The sequence below is a fragment of the Coffea eugenioides genome, chromosome 2, assembly GCF_003713205.1.
Source record: "Coffea eugenioides isolate CCC68of chromosome 2, Ceug_1.0, whole genome shotgun sequence".
In the NCBI taxonomy this organism is placed as follows: Eukaryota; Viridiplantae; Streptophyta; class Magnoliopsida; order Gentianales; family Rubiaceae; genus Coffea; species Coffea eugenioides.
Window position 1 is genome coordinate 11,207,041 of NC_040036.1, and position 22,653 is coordinate 11,229,693.

At 35.3% G+C, this 22,653-nt stretch overlaps 2 protein-coding genes and 1 pseudogene across 2 annotated transcripts; 1 reads left to right on the top strand and 2 right to left on the bottom strand.

Annotated features, from left to right (window-relative positions):
• The first annotated feature begins 6,303 nt into the window (after window positions 1-6,303).
• On the top strand, window positions 6,304-8,944 carry LOC113762783 (annotated as a pseudogene).
• Window positions 8,945-10,153: 1,209 nt separating this feature from the next.
• LOC113763614 (transcription factor bHLH115-like) lies at window positions 10,154-13,933 on the bottom strand. Its single transcript, XM_027307486.1, has 5 exons — window positions 13,655-13,933; window positions 12,112-12,174; window positions 11,248-11,325; window positions 10,893-11,055; window positions 10,154-10,754 (listed from the first exon to the last, which is right to left on the bottom strand). Exons 1-5 carry the CDS (start codon window positions 13,792-13,794, stop codon window positions 10,488-10,490), a joined length of 711 nt encoding a protein of 236 aa, XP_027163287.1. The 5' UTR covers window positions 13,795-13,933; the 3' UTR covers window positions 10,154-10,487.
• A 2,540-nt stretch (window positions 13,934-16,473) lies between these two features.
• LOC113761798 (thioredoxin-like protein CXXS1) lies at window positions 16,474-19,723 on the bottom strand. Its single transcript, XM_027304936.1, has 3 exons — window positions 19,493-19,723; window positions 18,959-19,081; window positions 16,474-16,835 (listed from the first exon to the last, which is right to left on the bottom strand). Exons 1-3 carry the CDS (start codon window positions 19,592-19,594, stop codon window positions 16,683-16,685), a joined length of 378 nt encoding a protein of 125 aa, XP_027160737.1. The 5' UTR covers window positions 19,595-19,723; the 3' UTR covers window positions 16,474-16,682.
• Between the last annotated feature and the right edge of the window lie 2,930 nt (window positions 19,724-22,653).

The following is a 22,653-nucleotide window of genomic DNA, read 5'->3' on the forward strand; positions in this document are numbered from 1 at the left end:
TCCAGTCTCTTTGCTTAGCAATTTTTCTTTTTTCTTTCTCACCAAAATAAATGTTATTTCAAAATACTATTACACCAATGGTCTAGCGACCATTTGTATTTGTATACAATACATGCTTTTGTCTTCTCTTGAGCTTTGAAGCTGTTGATGAAGATGTGAATACGCAATGTTTACATTTCTAATGGTAAGTGGAACAAGTTTAATTTCATGAATCGTGTTCAAATATGGAAAATCAATGTTGTCCTAATCACAATAATACTTTGAGAAGATGTTGCTATTAAGCCTAAGAATGCAAGTGGCTATGGTATGTCAAGTCCTTTTCTTTTCTTTTCTTTTCTTTTTTCCCATAAAAAATAATACTTTTGATGGAATTTATCATTTTTTTCTTCATACGGAATTCAAATCTGACACTTTTGGTTTCCATATTATTCTCATTATAAATCATTTAAGATTATTGGAGAAAACATCCTGTCTTTTCCAGCATTCTCATCCACTTTAAGGTTCATCATTTCTAAATGTAGATTTTTCCTTGTCGTTAGGCAATTTTGGAAGATTCTCTGAGGAAGACTCGCATTGACTTATAAAGACACGACAATGGACCTGGCCTCAATCAAAATTTCCAGTTTTAATCTGCAGAAAAATGTGCAAAAATTTTCAATTCAACTAATAAAACTTGTTTCAAACATCTCTTACATTGGAGATGACAATGGGTTGGATATCCTTAAAAATTACTCTCACCAAGCCCTAACTCGCAGTTTTACCAAATTCTATTTGGTAATCCTACGGGTTTTAATTCCCATTACCAAATTCTCTTACTCGATGATTTGGATTACGCATCGGATACCTTCTACCTGCCAAGCTGAATAGTACAAAAAAGGAAAATTCAGAAAACGTGTGTAAATGTGAAAGGGCTAATAATAATGGGTTCAATTGGTACAAGGTTATCCTGAATTGGTGAGTGTGCATCATTTCACCACATATACTTACGTAAAACACACCCAAAAAAAAAAAAAAAGGTACAAAAAGTATATATGTGCAAAATGGTTGGTGCAAGAGGGCTACTGTATATTCACCAAAATTCTCAGTACGATTGTTCGAGCCATCAGAAAGCAACTTATGTATTTCCGGATATACATATGATCCCCAAAATTGTAGATTTTGGTAAGGCAGGACTTTTCAGTTGAACAATCTGAAGCAAACACAAGCAGAGTTAAGTGCCAGGCCATGATAAAGTTATTTCTTATTTGTTCTCAAATACCTCGTAGTATATGTCTGAGAGATGTTTGCTTTTCACAAAGCATATTATTAGCATCTAAAAGTACAGCTACAATCCCCAAGTTCCCTTCGGGCTGTTTAAGATGAAATCGATTAGTCTCCATTAGCAGTGTGGACCTTGGACTGATGATCATCTAAAGCTCTATCGAAAGGAAGCAGCCTTCAATTTTCAGCTGCACCCCTACGCAATAATGCAAGCACAATCGAGACGGCGGGGAGAATGTGCATGTGATTGGGATAAATTTGAAGGCTTTTTCTTGCAATGTTGCCCGCATCCCAAACAATCAATTTCTTTTAGTGCAACATGACTTTGTACGCTTGCACTGGCTCCCAATAAGCGAACAGGAACAAAATCAGAGGGGTTGAACAGTAGTGTTAGGAAAAAAAAAAACTAGTTACAGGTAAAATAACAGGTTGATCACCTCGAAAAGTCAATGGACTGCTTAAACCATTTACTCGAACATTCATTGGCTGAACCCATATTGAAAATGGACAGTATATTGAAAGACAGCAAAAAATAAAGAAAATTGTAAGTTAGGCCCAAAGACCTACCAAATGATGTTTAATTCATGCTTTGATGGATTTTCATGGTAATGCATAATGAGATGTTATCACTTATCGTTATCATCTGGAAATTCAAGCTTGTAATAATTAGTACATCATCTTCCGTTTTTGCATGATTCAGTGGCCCAACTTGCTGAAGGCACGTAATTGCCCTAATGGCTGTATTCACTTATCATCAAGAAATTCAAGCTGGGTTCAACATTATTGGTTCATCATCCACCCTCTGTTTTTGCATGGTTTAGTGCCCAACTGGTTGAAGACACGTAATTGCCCTAGTCGCTGTGTGCCGCTGTTACCTGTTAGCATTGCTCTGTGCGGACTCATTTTGTAATGCTGTTACCTGTTATTATTGCTGCGGAGTCATTTCTCGCATCAAGTCAATTTGACATTTGCACTTTGCCATTAGGGAGACCAGATGTCCTCAGGAGTTTATGGCAGGTCATGAGATGACATCTCCTCTCTCTCTCTCTCTCTTTGGGGGATTTCCGAGAACTCAACATCTACAGAAGCATAACCCTATTAAAAACTCATGTATGCTATAATTTTTTCCGTTTGATTCAGTAGTCTGTCGTTTAGGTGACATTTTAGATCATTTTGCATTACAATTTATTTGAACTAATAATCTACCTCCCTATTAACCATTGGAGTTGATTCTGTGGTCAAGAGAGAGGTTTTAGAATTTTTTTAACTTTCAAATTCGGGTTTGATTTGTGAATCTAGCAGTCGGGAGTGGCAAGCATGTGAGAAAGGAAAGAGAGGTAAAAAAGAAAAGAAAAAGAAAAAAAACTCCATCTCCATGAGTAGCTATAACTTTTTTTTTTTTAATACAGGAAATATCCCAATTTTGTCAGACTAATCTCTTTATGTCTATACACTCCGCGCCCTAAGGAGATACAAGGGATAGAGAAGTGACTCGAACACACGATTTCGAAACCTAATTAAGCTACTCCGAAACCATCCGAACCAACCCAAGTGGCTATGAGTAGCTATAACTTAAAACTATCAAAGTTTCTAAGAGATTGAAGGGGGACTAGCCAAAACTTAGGGCGGCTACCCTGTTGGCACCACCTGTAGCTCCACCTCTATTCTTAATCTTAAACAAATTGAGATAGTTCAGCTGCGAACCAGCAGCTCTAAACACTTGGGATGCATTTAATATTATCAAACTGAGGTCTAAATATTGAAATATGAAGTGTAAAATATTATATTTGAATGTATATCACATTAAGTGGTAAGTGAATAACTTATCATTTATTTTGTGAAACGAATTTTGTTTTAAAAAATTCAGTATCAATTAATTAATTTAAATATTTCACAATTAATTATCGAGCGTATCTGAACATATTAAAATCTGATCCCATTAAATTTAAATATTGAATTTGATTATCAAACAGGTTTTAGTTTAGCACCATAAGAAATCCAACATGTAATTGTTCTGACAATCAGTCTCCCACTTGGAACATCAAATCTTACCAAGCGAGCTTTTTACACATTTTTAATTGGATTTGGTTCACAGGACAATAATTAACGCTGTAAACATCATAAGAAATCAAACGTGTAATTGTTGTGACAATCAGTCTCCCACTTGGAATATCAAATCTTACCAAACGTTCCTTTTTGCACATTTTTAATTGGATTTGGTTCGCAGAACGAACAATTAACACTGTAAACATCTATTTATAGCTTTTGCAATGTACAAGTTCTAAAGCCTATGGCTCAGGATTTAAACTGAGCCCCAGAAAAGTTGTTCAATTAATGTGTCTTCCATGATTAAAATGATTAACTCGTTTTCTGTCGATGTGGAGACAGCAGGAATCCATTACGCCAGTCGAAATGTAGCATAATCAAGATAATGTTTAATAATGCTGCTAACGTAAGACTAGCCGGTTTGCTCAAAGTGTTGAATCACTATTCACCGGCACGCTGTAAGAACCTTCAGGCACTTGACCATTGTTTATTACCGTTAAAAATGACATTACATCCATAATCTAGATTTTCTAATAATTTAAATGCCAAAATTAACCTCAAGGCCTAATTTTAATGATCATTTTGCATTACTTTTATTGAGATCTTTACAGGGTTGACTATAAAATATTAATTTTTTAACTCTTTTTTTTTTTAAAAAAAAAATTAACAATGTTTAAAGTCGTAAAATTCACCTAAAAATAATAAACAAACTCAAAAATAATACAAACTCCATACCACAAAATCTATTCCTTTATTCAAGAACTTATATAAACACGACATTTTTAAAATCATCCTTACCAAGAGCTTTCTTTATTATTAGTTATACAATAATTTAAGACTAATTTAAGAGTATGAAAATCTAAGTGAATTGAAGAGACAGAAGTTATTGGCCAATACACAGAGGGGCAATTTGTCTTTTAGAATGTTTAATGGGTTTTTGTTTTATTTCATTAAGTAAAAAAGAAAAGTAGAGTATCCGTTAACATTTTCTGAAGTGCAAATATCATTTGCCTGTTCTTCAACAATATGAAGTCTATGGCATTAATCCCCTGCGCATGCCTAAATTAATCTTAAATTTCTCCTTTGTTCTTCTTGTCACGTATTCTAAAACGTCTGTTTTAGAGAATGCTAATGATATTCCTTGACCCTCTTTAATTTTTTGCATACATTTGCAATGCTTTTTTGAGCAGAAAGACAAACATGTATGGTAGACAAAAATACATTGTAGGTGTGGGTACATGAATTTGGGGCAACAACAGTCAATAGAAAAACCGTCTGAATCGATTTTGTGCGTTTTGCACAAGTTGTAACTCAATTTGCATACAATGTAATTTATTTTGCACAATGCGTAACTATAGAATAAAATTTTGTGGGTCACATGCATTGTATGAAAAACGATGTACAAGATGAAATTTGAATCTCACATTTTTTTTAATCAAATCTTAGCCATCAACCTTTCAGAACGGTTGCTTCTTGCAATTGTTCCTGCCCCAAATCTGTGTGTACATAGTAGCTTAACAAAAATGCAAGAACATTCTTAAAGCTTGGATTCATCAAATATTTTTAATTTTTTTTTTCGTTATTGTTTTTGGATGAGAAAGTTGTACTTTTGCGAACACATTAAACCTACAGGCGAAGTACTTTTAATGCATTCATGATAAGTTCATAATATAAATTGCAATAGATGTAAAGGAGATTGTGAAACATTTCAAACAGAAAGCAGATCCTGTTGGTAACCCTTAATACTTCAGACAAATGTTGAAGGGGATCAAGAGTTTCAGTTCAGACCAGTTTGCATTTGAGTAATGACTAAGATTGCAGTGTAAAAATAATAATAATAAATTTTATCCTTATCAGCGTTCGAATTTTGTATCTCACGATTGAGAGTGAAATGTGATTGAAAAAGTGTGAAAAGCTTTTTAAAAAAAAAATGCGGCGACTTCTTGGAAGGAAAAACAAATCTTCATTTTTCTTTAGGTGCGTGCTTGTCCGTATCTAGGTGTCCATGTTTGTTCTTGCTGCCCTTTCGCTATTGAACGACCAAATTTTGCAATTTGAGAAATCAATCATCTGACTGGTTTTTATTATTTTTTTTGTCGATATTGTAGATTAATTAGTTCAAATACTTTCACAGAGTTACAAAAATATCTGAACATCAAGTCATTAACTATTTAAGATTACCACCTTGCACCATAATCTATCAATTTTGTATTGAAGTACTTCAAACTTTATTTTTTTTAAATTTTTTGCAAAGTAGTGCATTAACTGAAAGATTTTCTAATGGGTTTTTTGAGAGCACTCGTCAATCCGCCTAAATTATACATATATGTTTTAATTTTTTTAGTAAAAAATGGGTGGGATTTAAAAAAATTAAAGAAGTGAAAGAGGGATTTGCATCTAAATTACACACAACATAGTAATTTATTATGTGAGCATACACGTTTATAATTGTTACATCTTTTGTATTTAAACACTTTTTCAAATTAACTTTAATTTTATTAAAATTTAACAAACCTCTTCTAATAGATGCCTCCAGGGTATCGATTAGCCAAATCCATGCTTAAAACCAAATGAAACTCACCTAGATTTCATCAAAATTTAGAAAAAGAAAAAGAAAAAAGGTGAGTGTCTTTCTTTTGTTTTTCTTTTCGCAGGGCTTTCAAATCAAAAAAAATTCTCCATTTCCTCTCAGTGATATTTCTTCGTGATAGTTGCGCTGCTTAACATAATTTTCTTTTTTTTGTTCGCCTTTTTTTTATTTATCATTCCTTTTTTCATAATTACGATAATTATTTAAATTTTTGACCCACTAATCTTCGAGTCAATAAACAGGTTGGCTTTCAATTGGCTGATGACTATAATATTAAGCTGGTTGCACCTTTTCTTGCATACCCAATTTTGTCCCATCCATTTGTGCTTTGGCCTTTTTGTGCTTTTGCCTTATAAAAATGCCGTGCAACCCATCCTCTCTTCCTCCATCTCTAATACTCCTACCACATATGCCACCGATCCATTACTCAGAGAAACACAAACTCAATATCCCAGAAAGAACTGCAATAAAAATGCAAGTGCAAAGAAATTTGAAATGGATGGTTTTTCTATTTATCATCCTGACAACATTCAAATCAGGCCATGCAAAAGAAACACAGCCTATTTTAGAAAAACTTGATCAATTCTTGAATACAGCTCTTGAATGGAGGGCTAATCAGCAGATGCAACTGCAATCCCAAGATTCCAAATTGAAGCCTACAGTTTCCGTGATGATATCAGGAGCTTTATGCTTTGTAGCAGCATCCATATCAAGTGCTGGCGGGATAGGAGGTGGTGGGCTATTCATACCAATTCTGTCTATAGTTGCTGGATTAGACCTCAAAACAGCCACAAGCTTTTCAGCATTTATGGTCACAGGAGGGTCAATTGCTAATGTTGCGTGCAATATGATCATCAAAGGAAAGAAAAATGGCGGTAAGACATTGATTGATTACGATATAGCACTTTTATCCGAGCCATGCATGCTCCTGGGAGTCAGTATTGGAGTGATCTGTAATCTTATGCTCCCTGAATGGCTCATTACAATCATGTTTGCTTGTTTTCTTGCTTGGTCCACATTCAAGACATTCAAATCAGGAATATCGTATTGGAAATTGGAATCAGAGTGGATGAGCAAAAATAGATGCCAAAAATTGGAAAGCGGGATGTTAATTGATGGGAAAAGTGGAGAGACTGTTCAGAGCTCGGAAGAGCCTTTATTGCAGAAAGAAACAAGTTTAAAATTCGACATACCATGGCAGAAGCTGGGGATGTTGGTCGCGATATGGTTTTGCTTCTTTGTTCTCTATCTTCTTCGGGGGAATCGCTATGGACAGGTGTGTGGTCGGTGGACTTCCTTTTTCAATTCCTTTTAATATTTAGATAGTACCGGATATATCTATAGCTAGTTAGTGTCCGTGTTTTCTTTTCTGCCCCAATGTAATAAAAAGGGAAATTAAGACAACAGGGAAGAATTGTTCAGAAGTATAAATATAGGAAATGTGATCGTACGGGATATACTCCCGGTAGTAGAATCTAGTAGTAGATGTCACTCCTCAAGTTAGCTTTTTCCTCCTCTTTTTTTTTTTCTTGAAACACATTAGCTGGTTCAGTGAACCAATTACCCAGGCAGTCCTGAATTAATTCCACGTAGGGATAGGAATTAAGACTACGTGCTACGTTAATTTTGAGCAAGAAAGCAACTCAAGTTATGACAGACAGATTATTGGTGGAAAGATAGAGAAACAAAATAAAATTGGAAAAGAGACAAATTAATATGCACAATGAGCAAACTGGGAAATGGGGGGTTTGCTCAACTTCTTCTTGTATTTCTGTTTTGTTCAGAACCTTCGTCAGGTAAAGATTTAACAAGCTTGTGACTTTCAGCTAAATTTGTCAGAACCAATGGGCGAACTGGGCTGGCACTAGAAAATTGACTATCCAGTCGATGAAAACCAGACGGTGGACGCAAGTGTAATTAACGATCAGACTAATGTATTGATCCTAAAAGAGTACATTAGCCAGTGGCTTTTTCTGAAAAGGAAAATGCACTAACTATATGAACTCTATGCAGGGAATTATAGTTATGCAGACTTGTGGAGTGGGATACTGGATCATCTCATCGACCCAAATTCCTCTTTGCATAATCTTCACTTTATGGATTTTGTATAGCAGAAAAGCAACACAAATCAGTTTCAGCAGCAGGTGCTTGAAAAATCCCTTTTAGTACTTCTTTTTGTAGTTAATGCCGATTTTGATCCTTTTCTCCTTGAACATGCAAGACTACTGACAGGGTCCTTTTCTTTGTATAGGAATTAGGAAGTGACGCGAAAAATCAAGGGCCAAACATGTTCGTGTTCCCAATCATGGCGCTGTTAGCAGGGGGTTGGGTGGTGTTTTTGGAATTGGAGGCGGAATGCTGATAAGTCCACTTCTTCTGCAAGTTGGCATAGCTCCTGAAGTAAGTTGTTTGATACATACTCTTTATCTTAGATTTCAGAATTTTATCATGTCTTTGGTTAGCAGCAATCATCGTTATAGAGTTGTAGGTTGTCCAATCTTGACGGGTAATTGTGCCGGATCAATTAGCTTAACTGTGTAACCTTGCTCCTGGTACAGGTTACGGCGGCTACCTGTTCATTCATGGTATTCTTCTCCTCAACAATGTCAGCTTTTCAGTATTTACTCTTGGGAATGGACCATGTCTACGCTGCCATCATATATGCAATAATTTGTTTTATTGCCTCGATTATTGGTCTGGTTATTGTACAAGGTGCTATAGCGAAGCAGGGAAGAGCCTCGCTCATTGTGTTTTCAGTTGGTATAGTGATGGCTGTGAGCACTATTCTGATGTCTAGTTTTGGAGCTGTTGACGTCTGGAGGGACTACATTACTGGAAAATATATGGGATTCAAGAAGCCCTGTTGAAAAGGGGGAAAAGAGGAGAATCAGTGGTCCTACTAACTTTATAACCTGGTCCAGGAAGAATAAGGCCATAAACGCTAAACCGTGCTCTAGATTTTGCAGAAGAGATAAATAACGAGCTCGAGAAAATTACATATGAATGCAACATCAAGATCGAAAGCAGTTGCATTATAGACATAAAATGCAGTTGATGGTGATTTTTGGCACACATCACAACAAGACGAAAGTGCAGTTCCAGATTAGCTGATAAGATGCATCAGTTTCAGTCTGATCCTCTCTAATTGAAGGCATTAAGAATGTTTATGTTGCAGTAAAGAATGGTGTAACCAGTTTCTAGTACCGACCAACAAAGGTGAATAAGAATGAAAGGAAGCAAGAAAAGTTTCTTTGCATCCAACCTGCAGAAATATCCCCTACGGATGGTATGATTCAATTCCTGTTTTGTAATGTTAAAAGTGTGGCTATGCGACCATTGTATCCTTCACTTATCTAGTGGGTATAAACTTTTAGATGTGGAATTTTTTTTTGTCAATTTGATTGAGACAAAGGATGCTTCGATCCTTTTTTTTTCCCAACAATTATTAGATCCATGTCAAAGTTGCATAAAAGCAAAATAGCATCTTTATTCCTGTATGTCTGATTCTGACATAGTGGACCATTCGTGACTATATGTCAACATCTCTAAGCATTTCTAATAAGATGTGGATACAAACTAAAGTAATGCAAGAGCTATTGGATAAGATCTGGTCTGGGAATAACAGCTTCCAAAGTTTTAAGAGATAAGACGTTGATATCCTTGGCGATTAATACAAAGAATTCCCACTTTTTATTAGGTACTAGTGTTTGTCCTTCACCACGCATCAAACAGAAGTAGAAAACTCAAGTACAATCACTAGAGGGAACTTAAGCAACCAAACTGCAAGGCAACCTGAAATGCATAATTTTTTCCAAATAGTTCTCCCCACCAACTGTTTACACATGCAAAAGAAGCAGAATACATTGTAGAAAAACTATCGATCATTGCTCAAAATCAATGACTAATCGGAGGAATCTGTAGCAGGTACAATGTGCAAAAATTCTATATTGAAGTTGACAGCTGATAATTTTGGAGCAGGGCTCTAGCTTTATAGCAGCTAGCACTATAATAGAATAAGCCGTTTTCAAGTGCATGCATGTCTAACTTAATATGCATCTATCATTTCAGTGGAGGTTGAGGATGTTAAACAATATCAATTGTAAAATTGTAATAACTATTATACTCAAAATGCCAAAAAAAAAAAAAAATCAACGACAAAGCTCTCTCAAGCTTATCAAGAAAAGGAAAAGATAAATGCCAGTTCCACTTACGAACATTCAGAAAATACAATTCTAGCAGCAGTTGAAAGAGTGATGATAGTAAAAGAAATTGGAGATCATAGTTTATTTCACATTAACAACTATACAAAGACTAAAGGTTTCAAAACTGTAAGAAACAGAGGTAGGTTAATGGACATCGTGCCAATGACATGATCCTTAAACCATAAAAACATTAGAATTCTTTGAGTTTCTTGCAAACTCTACTCCTTTGTGAAAGCCGCCAGTAACTCATCCATTTCAAAAAAGTTTTACCAATACAAACTTAGTCTAGCTTCAAAACTGGAAACCAAAGTATTAAAATCTAACTATTTATATTTTGAAAGAGAATATTTTCTCTGATCACTTACAGCTCAGAGCTGAGCTATTATGAGTTAAGCAACTGGTGGACGTAGGACATGATCTTCCGAAGTGTCAACTGCAGCAGGTGGCATAAAATGCCACATCGATGTTCCAGGATAGCCAACAAATGGTGTCATCTTGCTGCTGAAAACTTGATGCGGAGCTACAAATGGAGCTAGAATTGCAGAAGGGTTGGATAAAAAGCCAGTTTGAGAGCTTAAGGCTTTTAATTGGTGTTCAAGTTTGTCCTTTTCTGCCTTTTGCTTCTGCTTCTCATCACGAAGTTCATTTTTCTCAGCCTATATGATAAGTTATTGTGGATCAATAGGAAGGGATGTATCTACCCAGTGAAGGTGAACTATCGGAATGCCTAAATAGAAACTTGCTTCCAAACAAGAATTTGAATTACAGGAATGAATGACAAAAATTTGACACACCTTTAATTCATTAACCTTCTCTTGTAATCTCTCGTATGACTCCTTCAACTTCTCGGCCTCATCTCTCAACTGAATCAACATCCTTGTGGCATCGCCTAGTATAGCAGACTTATCCACTTTTGGGGGTCTTTCAGGATCCAGGAGAAAACTTAATTCTTGGAACCTTGGAAAAGAAACAAAGTCAACTTTGCAAAATGCACGCTTTGTGTAATAAAGTCAACATTGCGTAATCTCATGTGCACCCCATTCACAAACTCTAAAATAGATGAGTTGCAAACACACACACACACACATACACAGATGCGCACACACACACAGAGATAGAGAGAGAGAGAGAGAGAGAGAGAGAGTCTGCCTATCGTTCAATTTATCCCTACGCATTTTCTCCCTGTATGCTTTGGAATCTGTTGCACTGCATGGTCCAGACCTTGCCCTAATACAGTTACATCAAACTTCAAGAGTCAGATGGAAATAAGATGAAGATAAGAAGTAGATGAGAAGGAAGTACAAGGCAAAGGGAGTGGCATTAGTTCCTGACAACTGGGCAGAAATGCTATGGCACATACATGTAGAAATTCAAGATAAATGAACAAGAAAGAGAGGCATCTAACTTTGGCATGAAATTCTGATATATATGTACTAACTAGTCATCAAAAAATTTGAGCCCAAACACTTAATCCTAGTTTGATTCCAAAAAATTTTTAAAGCTTCTATGAAATAAATGTGAACAGCATTCTGCCAATAAAATGCTGAATTGCAATTCTTACCAGGATTTTTAGGCTAAAACAATTAACATTCAACCAAAATCCTATTGGCAAGGGTGAAATGGCTGAGGGTTTAAAGAAAAAACCAAGTTTCCAGTTACAATCTCCATCCTGATACAGGTATTCTTACTTCCTGATATAAGTATTCTCACTCCTCTCAACATCATTAAAAAAAAATCATCTAACGTAACAGATACACTAAAACTTAACTGTGCAAAAGAGGTTTAATACTTTCTTTCAAAAATATAAATCTAGTAATGCTGTATAACAGATTAAGACTGTGTATGCTATCTGCATGCCAAGAGGTGGAGGGGGCTGTTTATTGCGGCAGACCCATTATGCTGGCCCCTTTAAGAGTAAAGAGATGTTCCACATAAGTACATTGACCCATCTGACACTTTTCCTAATTGTTACAAAAGAAAGAGCTTGCTGATTACTCTGAAGAAAGTACACACCTCTTTCTTGAGGAAGCTTCTTTCCTGCTCTGTGAACTTTGGAATGCACCATCAAGTTCCACACTGTGACGTCATCATCATAAAACAGGTTTTTAATTGGACAGTAAAGAGAGGGTTTTTACTAAAATCAATCGGGAAGTTGATTAATAGAACAGACAACAAAAGGAATCAAAGAAATAACATCCCAAGCAACAGAATGAGACAGCTAAAAACATGAGTTGCTCTCCAGGAAATTGAAATCCTATTGAGCAAGTAATAAGATCCCACAACTTGGCAAACATAATTGTCCTTCCCTGTGACAGATAAAGATGGAAGTAAGTACCTATCTGCAATCATCAAATGCGAGCATAGACGTTTATACTTTCTATGATGCTACTTTTGTTAAAGTGGCAGGGACGAATAGTTAATAGTCAACAATTTGTAAATGCAAATTCTGATTTTCTGACAAACCACAACTTTTTCAACCATAAACTTGCCTATCCCAAACACCGAAGCTGTTAATTTTCATTTTCACTTCCTTGCATGAACAGAGCAGCGAAAGTTTATCTCACAACAAAAGCAGGCAAGAGTCTTTTTCCTTTTGGTTTTCTTTCATCTACCCCAAACAGAAACCGATACGAATCAAGCAATGTGCAACTTTTGCCAGAATTTAAGGGGACTAACGTTCTAGCACATCATGTTCAATCTATTCAGGAACTAGATGAAGCCAAGCACCAAATTGTTTGTACCATGTGAACTTCCTATCATCAACACGTCAACGTAACTCTTAAAACATAAGCAATGCAATCAGATCACAGTTTAGTCTGTCGTTGAGGCCACTGGATGTGCGATGAGCAGATATTCACATTTAAATTATCGGTAAAGCCACCAAAGGTGTTAACTTTCTCAAACTGTTTCTTCATATTAGGTGGAACACATGCATCGATACAGGAATATTATTCAACTCTTGAATGTCCATCAATGCATATACCTCTTTTCTTCTTCCTTTTTTTATTTTTTTTTCTCGCTTTTGGTTAAGCAAATAGGAAGGGGGCTATTAAGTAGGCTAGCCCAACCTCCAAGCAAGGAACATTGCATTCGTTTCACACCACACTGTATCTGAAGAGATCCTTGCTCTCTAATAAAGTAAATTTCTGCAGCAAAAGGCAACAAATTCCTTTTTCTCAAAACAAGCAAACAAATTGTGAAGAAGCCCAATCAGCAAAATTGCAACAGAAGCGAACATTATTCTGAAAATTATTTGTCGAAAAAGCTCCTAAATTATTTCAAGAAACTCTTTTCCCTTTTTTTTTTTACTAAATTTGGCAAAATTAAGCATCCCAAGTGCTCAGATTAAAAGGCCAAACCAAAGGAAGAAACAATAGAAAACAAAAAAACAAAAGCCTAGACCACTTAAGAAATTCGCAGGCCAATAAATACCATAAAATCCACATCCAAGTGAAATAATCAAGAATTTTCATCTAATTTCGCAATAAATGCAATGCAAGAGTCGAGAAGGGAAACAGAAAAATTTCACATACTAAAAGTTAAGGAAATGGAGGACCTGTTTGGATTGTAAAATGAATTGTTGGACCAATTTTGAAAACCGGGATCAAGAGGAGGAAGGTCACCACCAGGAACCGGAATGTCTTCAATCAATCCAAAATCGAAAACCCAGTTGGAGTCTTCCTCCGGAGATGCCATTTTCTCCGAAGGGTATTGTTGGGAAGGAATTTTTTAGTGGAGCTGTTTTGGGGAGTGCAAGAGTGAAGAGGAAATTCAGAGAGAAAATGGAAAGGAAAAGTACAAAGATAGAGAAAGAGAATGAGGAAGGGGAGGAAAATTTTATGTGGCGGGAGGAAATGGTTGGCTCTCTCAACGGTTAGTGGGGAGCTAGTTATGACGTCATCTTTGTGGAAAAGTGATTCTAAACAGAAGTGACATGGAATTTTTTATTTTTTTTGTCGAAAGGTCATCATGGTTATTCATCCTTTTTGGTTAAAATGGTGCAGTGGGTTATATGAACCTCTTTAACTTGTAAAAAAAAAAAAAACCTCTTTAATAATAAAAATAATAAAATTTCAGTCAAAGAATTCAACCGAAATCAAAGGGAAAATCTACAATGTGGTGGTAAATCACATTGCAGAACAAGAGTGTGAAAAAAAAAAGAAAAAAACTAATGAGATATCGCAAATATGGTATATCACATCGTAAAAGTTTCGGAAATAAAAATATTTCTTTGTCATTTTTATCTAAAATTTTCTTCCTATGCCTCATAATTGGGTTTTTGTGGGCTACAAAAACAATTTCTTTCACGATGTTCAAGTATGAAACTCAGCAACAAGGAAGAATATGTCTATATCAAGTTCTTTTTTGGACTGCCTTTTTTTTTTTTGTAGTCATTCAGTTAGGAAACAAATGAATGTTGAACGAAAATGAACATCCTGCAATGGATTAAGACTGTCCCAGGTATTCTTTCGGTTAAATAATGAACTAAATAGCCAATATAACAGCGAACATGCATAAAATGTTTCATGTTTAAAAACTGAAGTTGTTGAATATGACCCTTTTAAGTACTAGTAATAAGTAATCACCACTGAAAATTGAGAAATTTGAGTTTATCCGGGGAGAGTTGAATTAGGTGGTAATGTGATAGAGATTGTAAGTAGAAGATCTTGGATTCAAAACCTCTTATTTAAAAAAAAAATCAATAGAATGTCTCAAATAAATATTGAGGATTTAATTAACTGCGTAATCTCGCAAGAGAATTTCATAATTGACTACATTCACTTTTGGTTTTCTAATTGAAATTGTGAACCAATTTCGAAGATTCGACAGTTGAATCTACCAATCCCTCAAGGAAAATGTTTGGATATATGAAAGGAATTATAGATCATATATAGCAGTATAGGAAACTTGTATCAAAGAAATAAAAATTTGTAAACTTTGAAAAGGTACAACAAATTAATGTATAATACTGTAAAAGTTGAATGCATGGTCTAAAATTAGACTAGGTGTCTCAAAGTACACAAGACACATCGAACTCCTTGAAAAGTGAATAAGGATAAGAATAAAGAGAAGAACAAATGCGACACAAACTAAAAGGCAATATTTGACTTCAAACATAGCCATCCAAGGTGTGCTCAAGAGCATTATATTATTATTATTTTATGGAATATGGTGGCCTCCATTACAATTTTGTGGTCCTTTTTTTCTTTGCATAATGAATTGCATATGCTATTTTAGCAGGTACGTGTAAATTACGTGATTTGTGTGAAATAAAAAGATATTTAAAAATAATTATTGAAAAATGCATAAACGACGCAAGTGAAATAGTTCTAGAAAAAATTTTGACATCCAAACGCTCGTAAAATTGATGACTAAGCATGCCAGATGAAATTGATGCACTGGATCCCAAGAAAGCTGTTTTTTTTTTTTTCTCTCTCAGTTGAAAACAAAGAATCCAAGAAGGAAAGACATTTTCATAGTAATATAGTAATAATCAAGATTGTTTTATAGAGATTACACATATTAATAGTGTTTGATCTATTTTACATCTCTTTAATGATTTCTATTGAAAACATTCGGCTGATGCAGAATTGCAAACAGAACCAAAGACAAAAAATTCTTTATCCCCGATCCCTGTTTCTCCTTTTTGGGAACTATTTTCGGTTTTGAGTCAATTCAATTGAGAATATATGCAGTGTAATTCTTTCCTGACCACTATGGTCCAAGGACTGATGATCAATTTAATTTCAAGCCACACCCTTATATTATGCACCTTTTCTCTAGAGCTTTGAGAACCGTGGCTGCTTCTATCCTATGCAAAATATCATACAGGATTTTGCACACAGGAAGATCAATAACCATAAGCACACTTCCCAATATCCAGATCCTGTTCATAATGCGATATCTTGTATCACCAAAATAGCTGGTAGCCATTAGAAGAGGCCACCCAAGATTATCTGTACATAACAAGTTGACAGATCAATGCCTCAAGATGTTGATGTTTGATCCGACTTTCGGAAAGTTCTAAAACAAGGGAAACCTCACCACGTGTATATGATCAACTCCGGGGCAACATCATGGGCTGCTGAAAAATGACATTAGCAGAAAGCTATGCAGTCTAGTCTTCTGAAGGAAAGGAACAGCTCTTTTTGTGAGTTGATGCTCTAAAAGCTCTGTCACAGACTAAGGAACAGCTTACATGAACCTGGTTTTTCTCGCATTGTTTGAGACTGTCGAGACAGATTTAAGAGGGGAAGTGTACGTTTAAAACAGCTTGATAGATGTAGTTCTTCTTTTGGTTGCTTCCAGTTCCCAGGAATGAAGATGTATTGCTAACAACATACGAAAGTACAGTAGGTTTGATGATATACCAGCTTCAAAATCAAAAGAGTGATATATATAATCTGTAAACTACAAATTCAACTCCAGGTTTATCATCAATAGACAACACATTGCAGGCCAGTTACATATTCTGATTCACAAGCATTACTCAAAACAGTTATATACAATGGGAACTGAAATAGCAGCAGAACATACAGTTGCAAACAAACGAGAATCTGAAAACAAAGAAAAGCACATTTCCTTTATGCCAATGGAGCAGGAGTCGACTGAACGAGACTCTCTATCCTCTTCCGAATTTCATCAGGATTGGCACCCACCAGTTTGTCAACGGAAGCTCCTTCCTTGATCAGGAGAAATGTTGGCATGGCTTTTACTTCATACTTGGTTGCAACCTCCTAAGTAAACAAAAGAAGAAAAGGGAATACAAATTTCTTAGTATCACCACATATCTATAATTCTACCTTCTATCTTCTTGAGACAAGAAAATGGTCGTTGTGAATCTAGGCCTTAACTCCAATAAGATCATACATAATTGCAAAACGATATGGTAAAGATATATATAAACCATAACAGTCAGCTATCCAACTTTGCAGCAAGTGACTCAGTAAAGATGTCATGTGAAAATTTAATAGCTATTTTGCATATGAGGAATTGCCTCTGATTAGCCTCCAGTAAACAACAGTAATTAGACAAAAAAATGCTAAGAAAACAAGCTAGTCGAATCCCAAACCTCAAGAACACACAAGGCAAGCAGAATAAATCTGCCAAGAATGTCATTATCTATCTTAAATTGCTTCAAAATATTGTGCAGATTCTAACACATTCATCATGGCCTTCTGTTGTAAACAACATGAACTACCTATTGAATAGAATGTACTAACACTAGCTCACAATTTTCTTCCAACTGTGCAGTCCAGCCCTGGATGCTCTGTCTAGCTTCTGGCTTCCTTTCTATTTATCTATTCTACAACTACAACAATCACAAACATATACCATAAGTATTCATGATGGAACAGTTCCCACCCGCAACTACTACAGAGATGAACAGTTGAACTATAGGAAGCCAAGAATCATAGCAGATGACGTTAGTGCGGTCACAAAAAGTAAGATTCAAGGCTACCAGTCTCGTTGAGTCAAATGACAGATAATGAAGTCCCACTATATTACACTCTATATGCAAGCTTATCATGTGCTTTAGATGACTGAAATGCTCTAGGGAATGTACTTCATATGATCTTTAGAATGCTGATGGTAGTCAGAGGCCATAGGCTGTATTATACCATTATTCTTTCAACTATTGCAATGGTAGTAGATAAAATTTCTTGAATTAAGTTTTGAATATTTTGACTGGAAGTATTTACCTTCCTGTTAAGCTCTGGGTATTTCCATGTTCTACAAAAATTACTTCACCGGAGACCTTAATGATTTTGTGGACAACAGTACAGAAAACTTAAAACGGATTTACCAGTGCATCTTCACCAAAATAGCATAGGAAAAGGATAAAAAAACCTTTGAGACAGGTGAAATACGAGAGTCATACTGAGCAGCTTGCCAGAGCAGTTCATATGATAACCAAAGAGGATTTAAGGTGTCGCCAAACATAGAGGAGATTTAACAATCTTAAATTGCAGTCTATTGATCGAGTACAGATAAACTAGAACTTAGATCTGCTCAAAGACAAAAGACAAACAAATTTGATTTGCATACGTATTATCAGCTTTTATCCAGGCAACTCTTTGGTTTGGAGAATTCTGCACAAATGTAAAAACGCATGAAATTCATAAGATATTTCTTTTAGAGAGCGCAATTGGAAGGATCATGAAACAAAGACTATTTCTGATAGAAGCCAGCAAAGCTGAAATGGTTACACTACGTATTGAGCGGTGTCCTGCATTATTCCCCAAGTACTAGCAAGTTTTAATTAACATTAAAGATGTCTGGAATCAGATTCGATCTTTTTGAGCATAACAAAGTTATGGAAGGGGAAGAATATGCATACAATTTGAAAATCTCTATTACCCTTCTTTGGTTGACTGAAGTGGAAATTAAATTGATCCATGATCTTAGACGAGATGACAATTCAGTAGCTAAAGCATGCATAATTAAGCTTGTTGTACATCAAGACAACAGGTGGTGCATCCATCCTTGGTTCTTCTAGCATAGTACTAATTTTCTTAAGATTTTAACAAACAAGCTTAATTCTGTTCATCCTTGTGCAGTTTAGTGATTTTTGTACTTGACAAATGCAAATGAAAGTGAACTGCCTGAGTCTTTCTGCTAAACTAAAAAATCCATAGATGCATAGCTACTAATGCAGTACAAAATCGAAAGGAGCACACAGGCTTTACAATTGCTACCAATGCAACATCCTTCTACATACTTGTCAGCCGAGTTCATACTAAAACTTAAATTAAATGCCAACAGAAAATCACCTCTAACCCCAGGGGGCGAAGGGGGGCGGGGTGGTTGGGTTTTTCTGGGGGGTGCTTGTATGGCAGGAAACAAAGTGGAGTATTACCTTGACTTCATCCACATCAACGGACAAAAAGGAAACATCTTGAAAATCTGAAGCCAATTCCTCGAAGAACGGATTCATTGCCACTGATGGCATACACCAAGAAGCTGAAAAGTGTGCCACAATCTGTACATACAATACAACACCCCACCCATCAATACTTATTTGTAGAGCTTAAATTCATTGAGGAAATTAAATTAAAATGCAATTCAATGCTAAAAAACACTTCAGGATTTCACTGATTTCATGTAATTTCGGTAAAACAGGACGCCTGACTCCTCATATAAGAATTGCTTAAATAGAGATAAAAACGAACTAATCTTTCAAGGTTTATTCCGAAAAATTGAAACAATTGCTCGGTTGTTCCCATACACTATTCCTTAAGAGCCCTTTTCCAATTACATCAGAAACAGTGAAAATAAGATGCTTTGTTTTGTATAATAATAGAGAGGAAGATAAATCAGTGAGCAGGCGGAAGAATTAAAGGCATATGCAAGCTTAAAGTACAAAGAGCTAAGCAGATACAACACAACGTACAGGATTGCCTCGAGTTGTTGCCTGATTAACATGAAAATTCCAGGACTCCAGCGAATCCACCTTGACAACTCTTGACTTACTTTGATGCTCCTGCCCTTCCATTTCTTCTTCTTCTTGCAGTTGGATGGCCTGGCTAGCTAGAAATATCAAATCACCATAGCTGTTGAAACATGTTTATACGTAGTTAAACCATTAAAGAAAGATCACATCTAATTTTTTCCAGAAGATGGCAAAGCAAATCACTGCTAAATTGAGGCGTCGGACCCCACTTGTGGATATACATTGTGCAATTATGTAGTCCCCACAGCTAGAGGTGGCAAAATAGGCGGGATGGGCGGGATTTGCTTGGGTTTGTGATGGAACCGGGTCATATGGGTTTGGGCCCAATCTTACCCATATGTATTTTGGGACTAAGTTGGGCGGGATCACTTTGGGATGGGTTTAGATTGATCCCGCCCAATACCCAAATCTATTTTCTACATATTTTTTTCCTTTAATTCATTTTTATTTTTTATATAATTTTAATATTTTTGATTTATTAAATTTTTTTTAATTTTATTAAATAAACATGCAAGTGCTTTATACTCAGGATTCCCATAAAAAATTGGATTAACAAATAAAGGAAAAAATAGATATACAGTCATATTCCAACATATTTCAAGATGGCCAAGGTACTTAAGGTATTGAATATTTATTCTCATCATTGTCCAAAGATGACATGTCTAAATTGACTGAAATGTTGAAAATTCTTGTGGATAATGACTAGGAAAACTACTAGATTATATTCTCTAGTATGACTATAAAAATTGTTAAAGATAATTTTTGAATCTAAGACTCCGTTTGGATTGGCTATTTTTTCAAAAAATAAGTTTTTCAAATACAATGTTACAGTAATATACAATAACTCAAAAAACATCCCATCCATATTAGTATATCAAATATTTCAAAAAAATTTTATAGTAAAAATTTTTCATATACACTGCTATAATAAAATATTTCAAAAATACCCCCCAAAAATAGTTAAACCAAACAGAGCCCTTGTTATTTGAGCCCAATGGGTACCCAAGTATTTCCCAAGTATTCCCATCAATTAATGGGTACAATTGGGATTTGTCCCATTTTAAACCCAATATCAAAATCCAATACCCATCCCGCCCAAAGTCCCCATGGGCATGGGTAACCCATTGGGACTTGGGACAAATTGCCACCTCTACCCACAGCCCACAGTGCATTTGCCCATTCTTTAGTAGATTGGATTAACATTTGTCGGGTCAGGTTGAAGATTCTTTGAGGACCTGAAGCAAATCCTCCTATGTGGATTTGTTCACACAATTTAGGAAATACTAGTTCAAGAAATCAAGATCATGAGGGCACTCATCTGTCTCTAAAATCTTTCTTTCTTGGACTCTATTCCAGACGGACAAAGGCGAATACGAATTTGCAAGGAGAAGTTGAAAAGTGAAATGGGTGTGTAATCACTATATAACTACAAATTAACACCTTTAAAGATACACGGCAAATCTCAAATTAAAATTTTATTGGCAGACTTAGAGAATGAAATTCAATTCTGAATTTGAAATTAAAAGGGCTGAGATCATCGTCCTAAAACCCATCAATCCAAAAATTCCACTCTGCTTCCTTCCCTTGCACCTTAAAGTTGCTATATGAGTGAGAAAAAGAAAAAGAAAAAGAGACTTTTGTGCAGTTGAAATATTAGAGAGAGGGACAAAATGCGAGCATATGAAATATCCAAATTTGACGAGATTAAAAATTTTCACGAAATTAATCCCTTCGTTTGTTGGCCTAGACATTTTAGTTTTTCCGACATCACTTAGTGGTTTTTTTCTCTCTTATTTTTTTTTGTTCTTCTTCTATTCCCACTCATGTAGCAAGACTAGCGTCTCTTATTGAAGCCCAAGAGACATTTTGTTTAAGGATGGTGGTTCTAATGACCGTCCTTGTCCCGCATTCAATAATTTTCAAAAATGATATGACATATTGAAATGATATGACAATCAAGTTACTTCTTCAAAAATTAGGGAAATGACCCAAATAATCTTTCAATTCTTTATTAAATCACTTTTGGTTCTTCAACTTTAATTTAAGATAATGTCATCCTTTAATTTTTATTATTCAATCAATTTGATCCCTCTACTTTAATTTGGGGCTATGCCCAAATTAGCTCGATAATTAAGGTTAAGATACGAAATTATCCCAAACTAAAGTGAAAGGAGCAAATTGATCTAGTAAAAGGATAAGGGATGACATTGCCCTAAATTAAAATTGAAGGACCAGAAGTAGTTCAATAAAAGTGTTGGAGGACTATTTGGGTCATTTGCCTTAAAAATTTCTCTTGTTTTTAGCTATGCGTGCAATTTGGCAAAACAAACTTACCTTTGGTTTCTGCTAATGGTTTTTGTCAAACTGCTGAGATGCAATACTTATATATGAAATTTGAGGAAGTTAAAGGCATTTCAATTTTCTCAGCTCAATATAGAAAAGAGTTTGTTTAACAGTGTTCTTAAATTTTTAAAATTTTTCGCAGTTCAATTTGCTAATTATGTTTCTGAACTTTTATATTCTATTAATATTCTTTTTGTTGGGTTGGAACTAGAATAGTTTCTATATCTTCTTTTTTTTTTCTTTTTTTTTTTTGTGTTAACGCTAATCTGGTGACTAGTCACCGTATTGGGCCTCGACTAATCCGAAGTCGAGCAACTCTTTTAACGTTGTTTTTTCGATTCACAAAATTTGAACTTGAGATCTTGTTTAAGGGATATCAAGTTCCTCGCCACTTAACCCAACAACGATTAATAAAGAGTTTATGTATTACTAAAATGTTAACATGCTCTGTTGAAAAATTTTCACACTAACAACTTATAACAAGTAACCATAAACTAGGTAATTAAGATAGACATTTTGGGAGCTAACGCATCCAATAATAGCACCAATTTTCCAAATATAAATATTCTATATTAGGCCAGATGACCCTGTTTGTTAGTATGATTACTTTTCATTGGTTTTCAATTTGCTTTCAAAATAAATCATACAACTGATGCTCATGAAAAATCCCTTGACATTTCTACGCACATATGAAATCTTTGTAAGTCCACGTGTCAAAACGATATTGAACCAATTCTAACCTGATCCAACTTGTCAAA

Excerpts from the sequence above, each read along its gene's own strand:
- LOC113761798 (XM_027304936.1), bottom strand. The coding sequence starts at position 19,594 with ATGGAAGGGCAGGAGCATCAAAGTAAGTCAAGAGTTGTCAAGGTGGAT. Across the intron at positions 19,082-19,492 it reads CAACAACTCGAGGCAATCCT|ATTGTGGCACACTTTTCAGC; the intron begins GTACGTTGTGTT and ends TTGTATGTACAG. Across the intron at positions 16,836-18,958 it reads TTGATGTGGATGAAGTCAAG|GAGGTTGCAACCAAGTATGA; the intron begins GTAATACTCCAC and ends TTGTTTACTTAG.
- LOC113763614 (XM_027307486.1), bottom strand. The coding sequence starts at position 13,794 with ATGGCATCTCCGGAGGAAGACTCCAACTGGGTTTTCGATTTTGGATTG. Across the intron at positions 11,056-11,247 it reads AGGGATAAATTGAACGATAG|GTTCCAAGAATTAAGTTTTC; the intron begins GCAGACTCTCTC and ends TTCTTTTCCAAG. Across the intron at positions 10,755-10,892 it reads AGAAGGTTAATGAATTAAAG|GCTGAGAAAAATGAACTTCG; the intron begins GTGTGTCAAATT and ends CTTATCATATAG.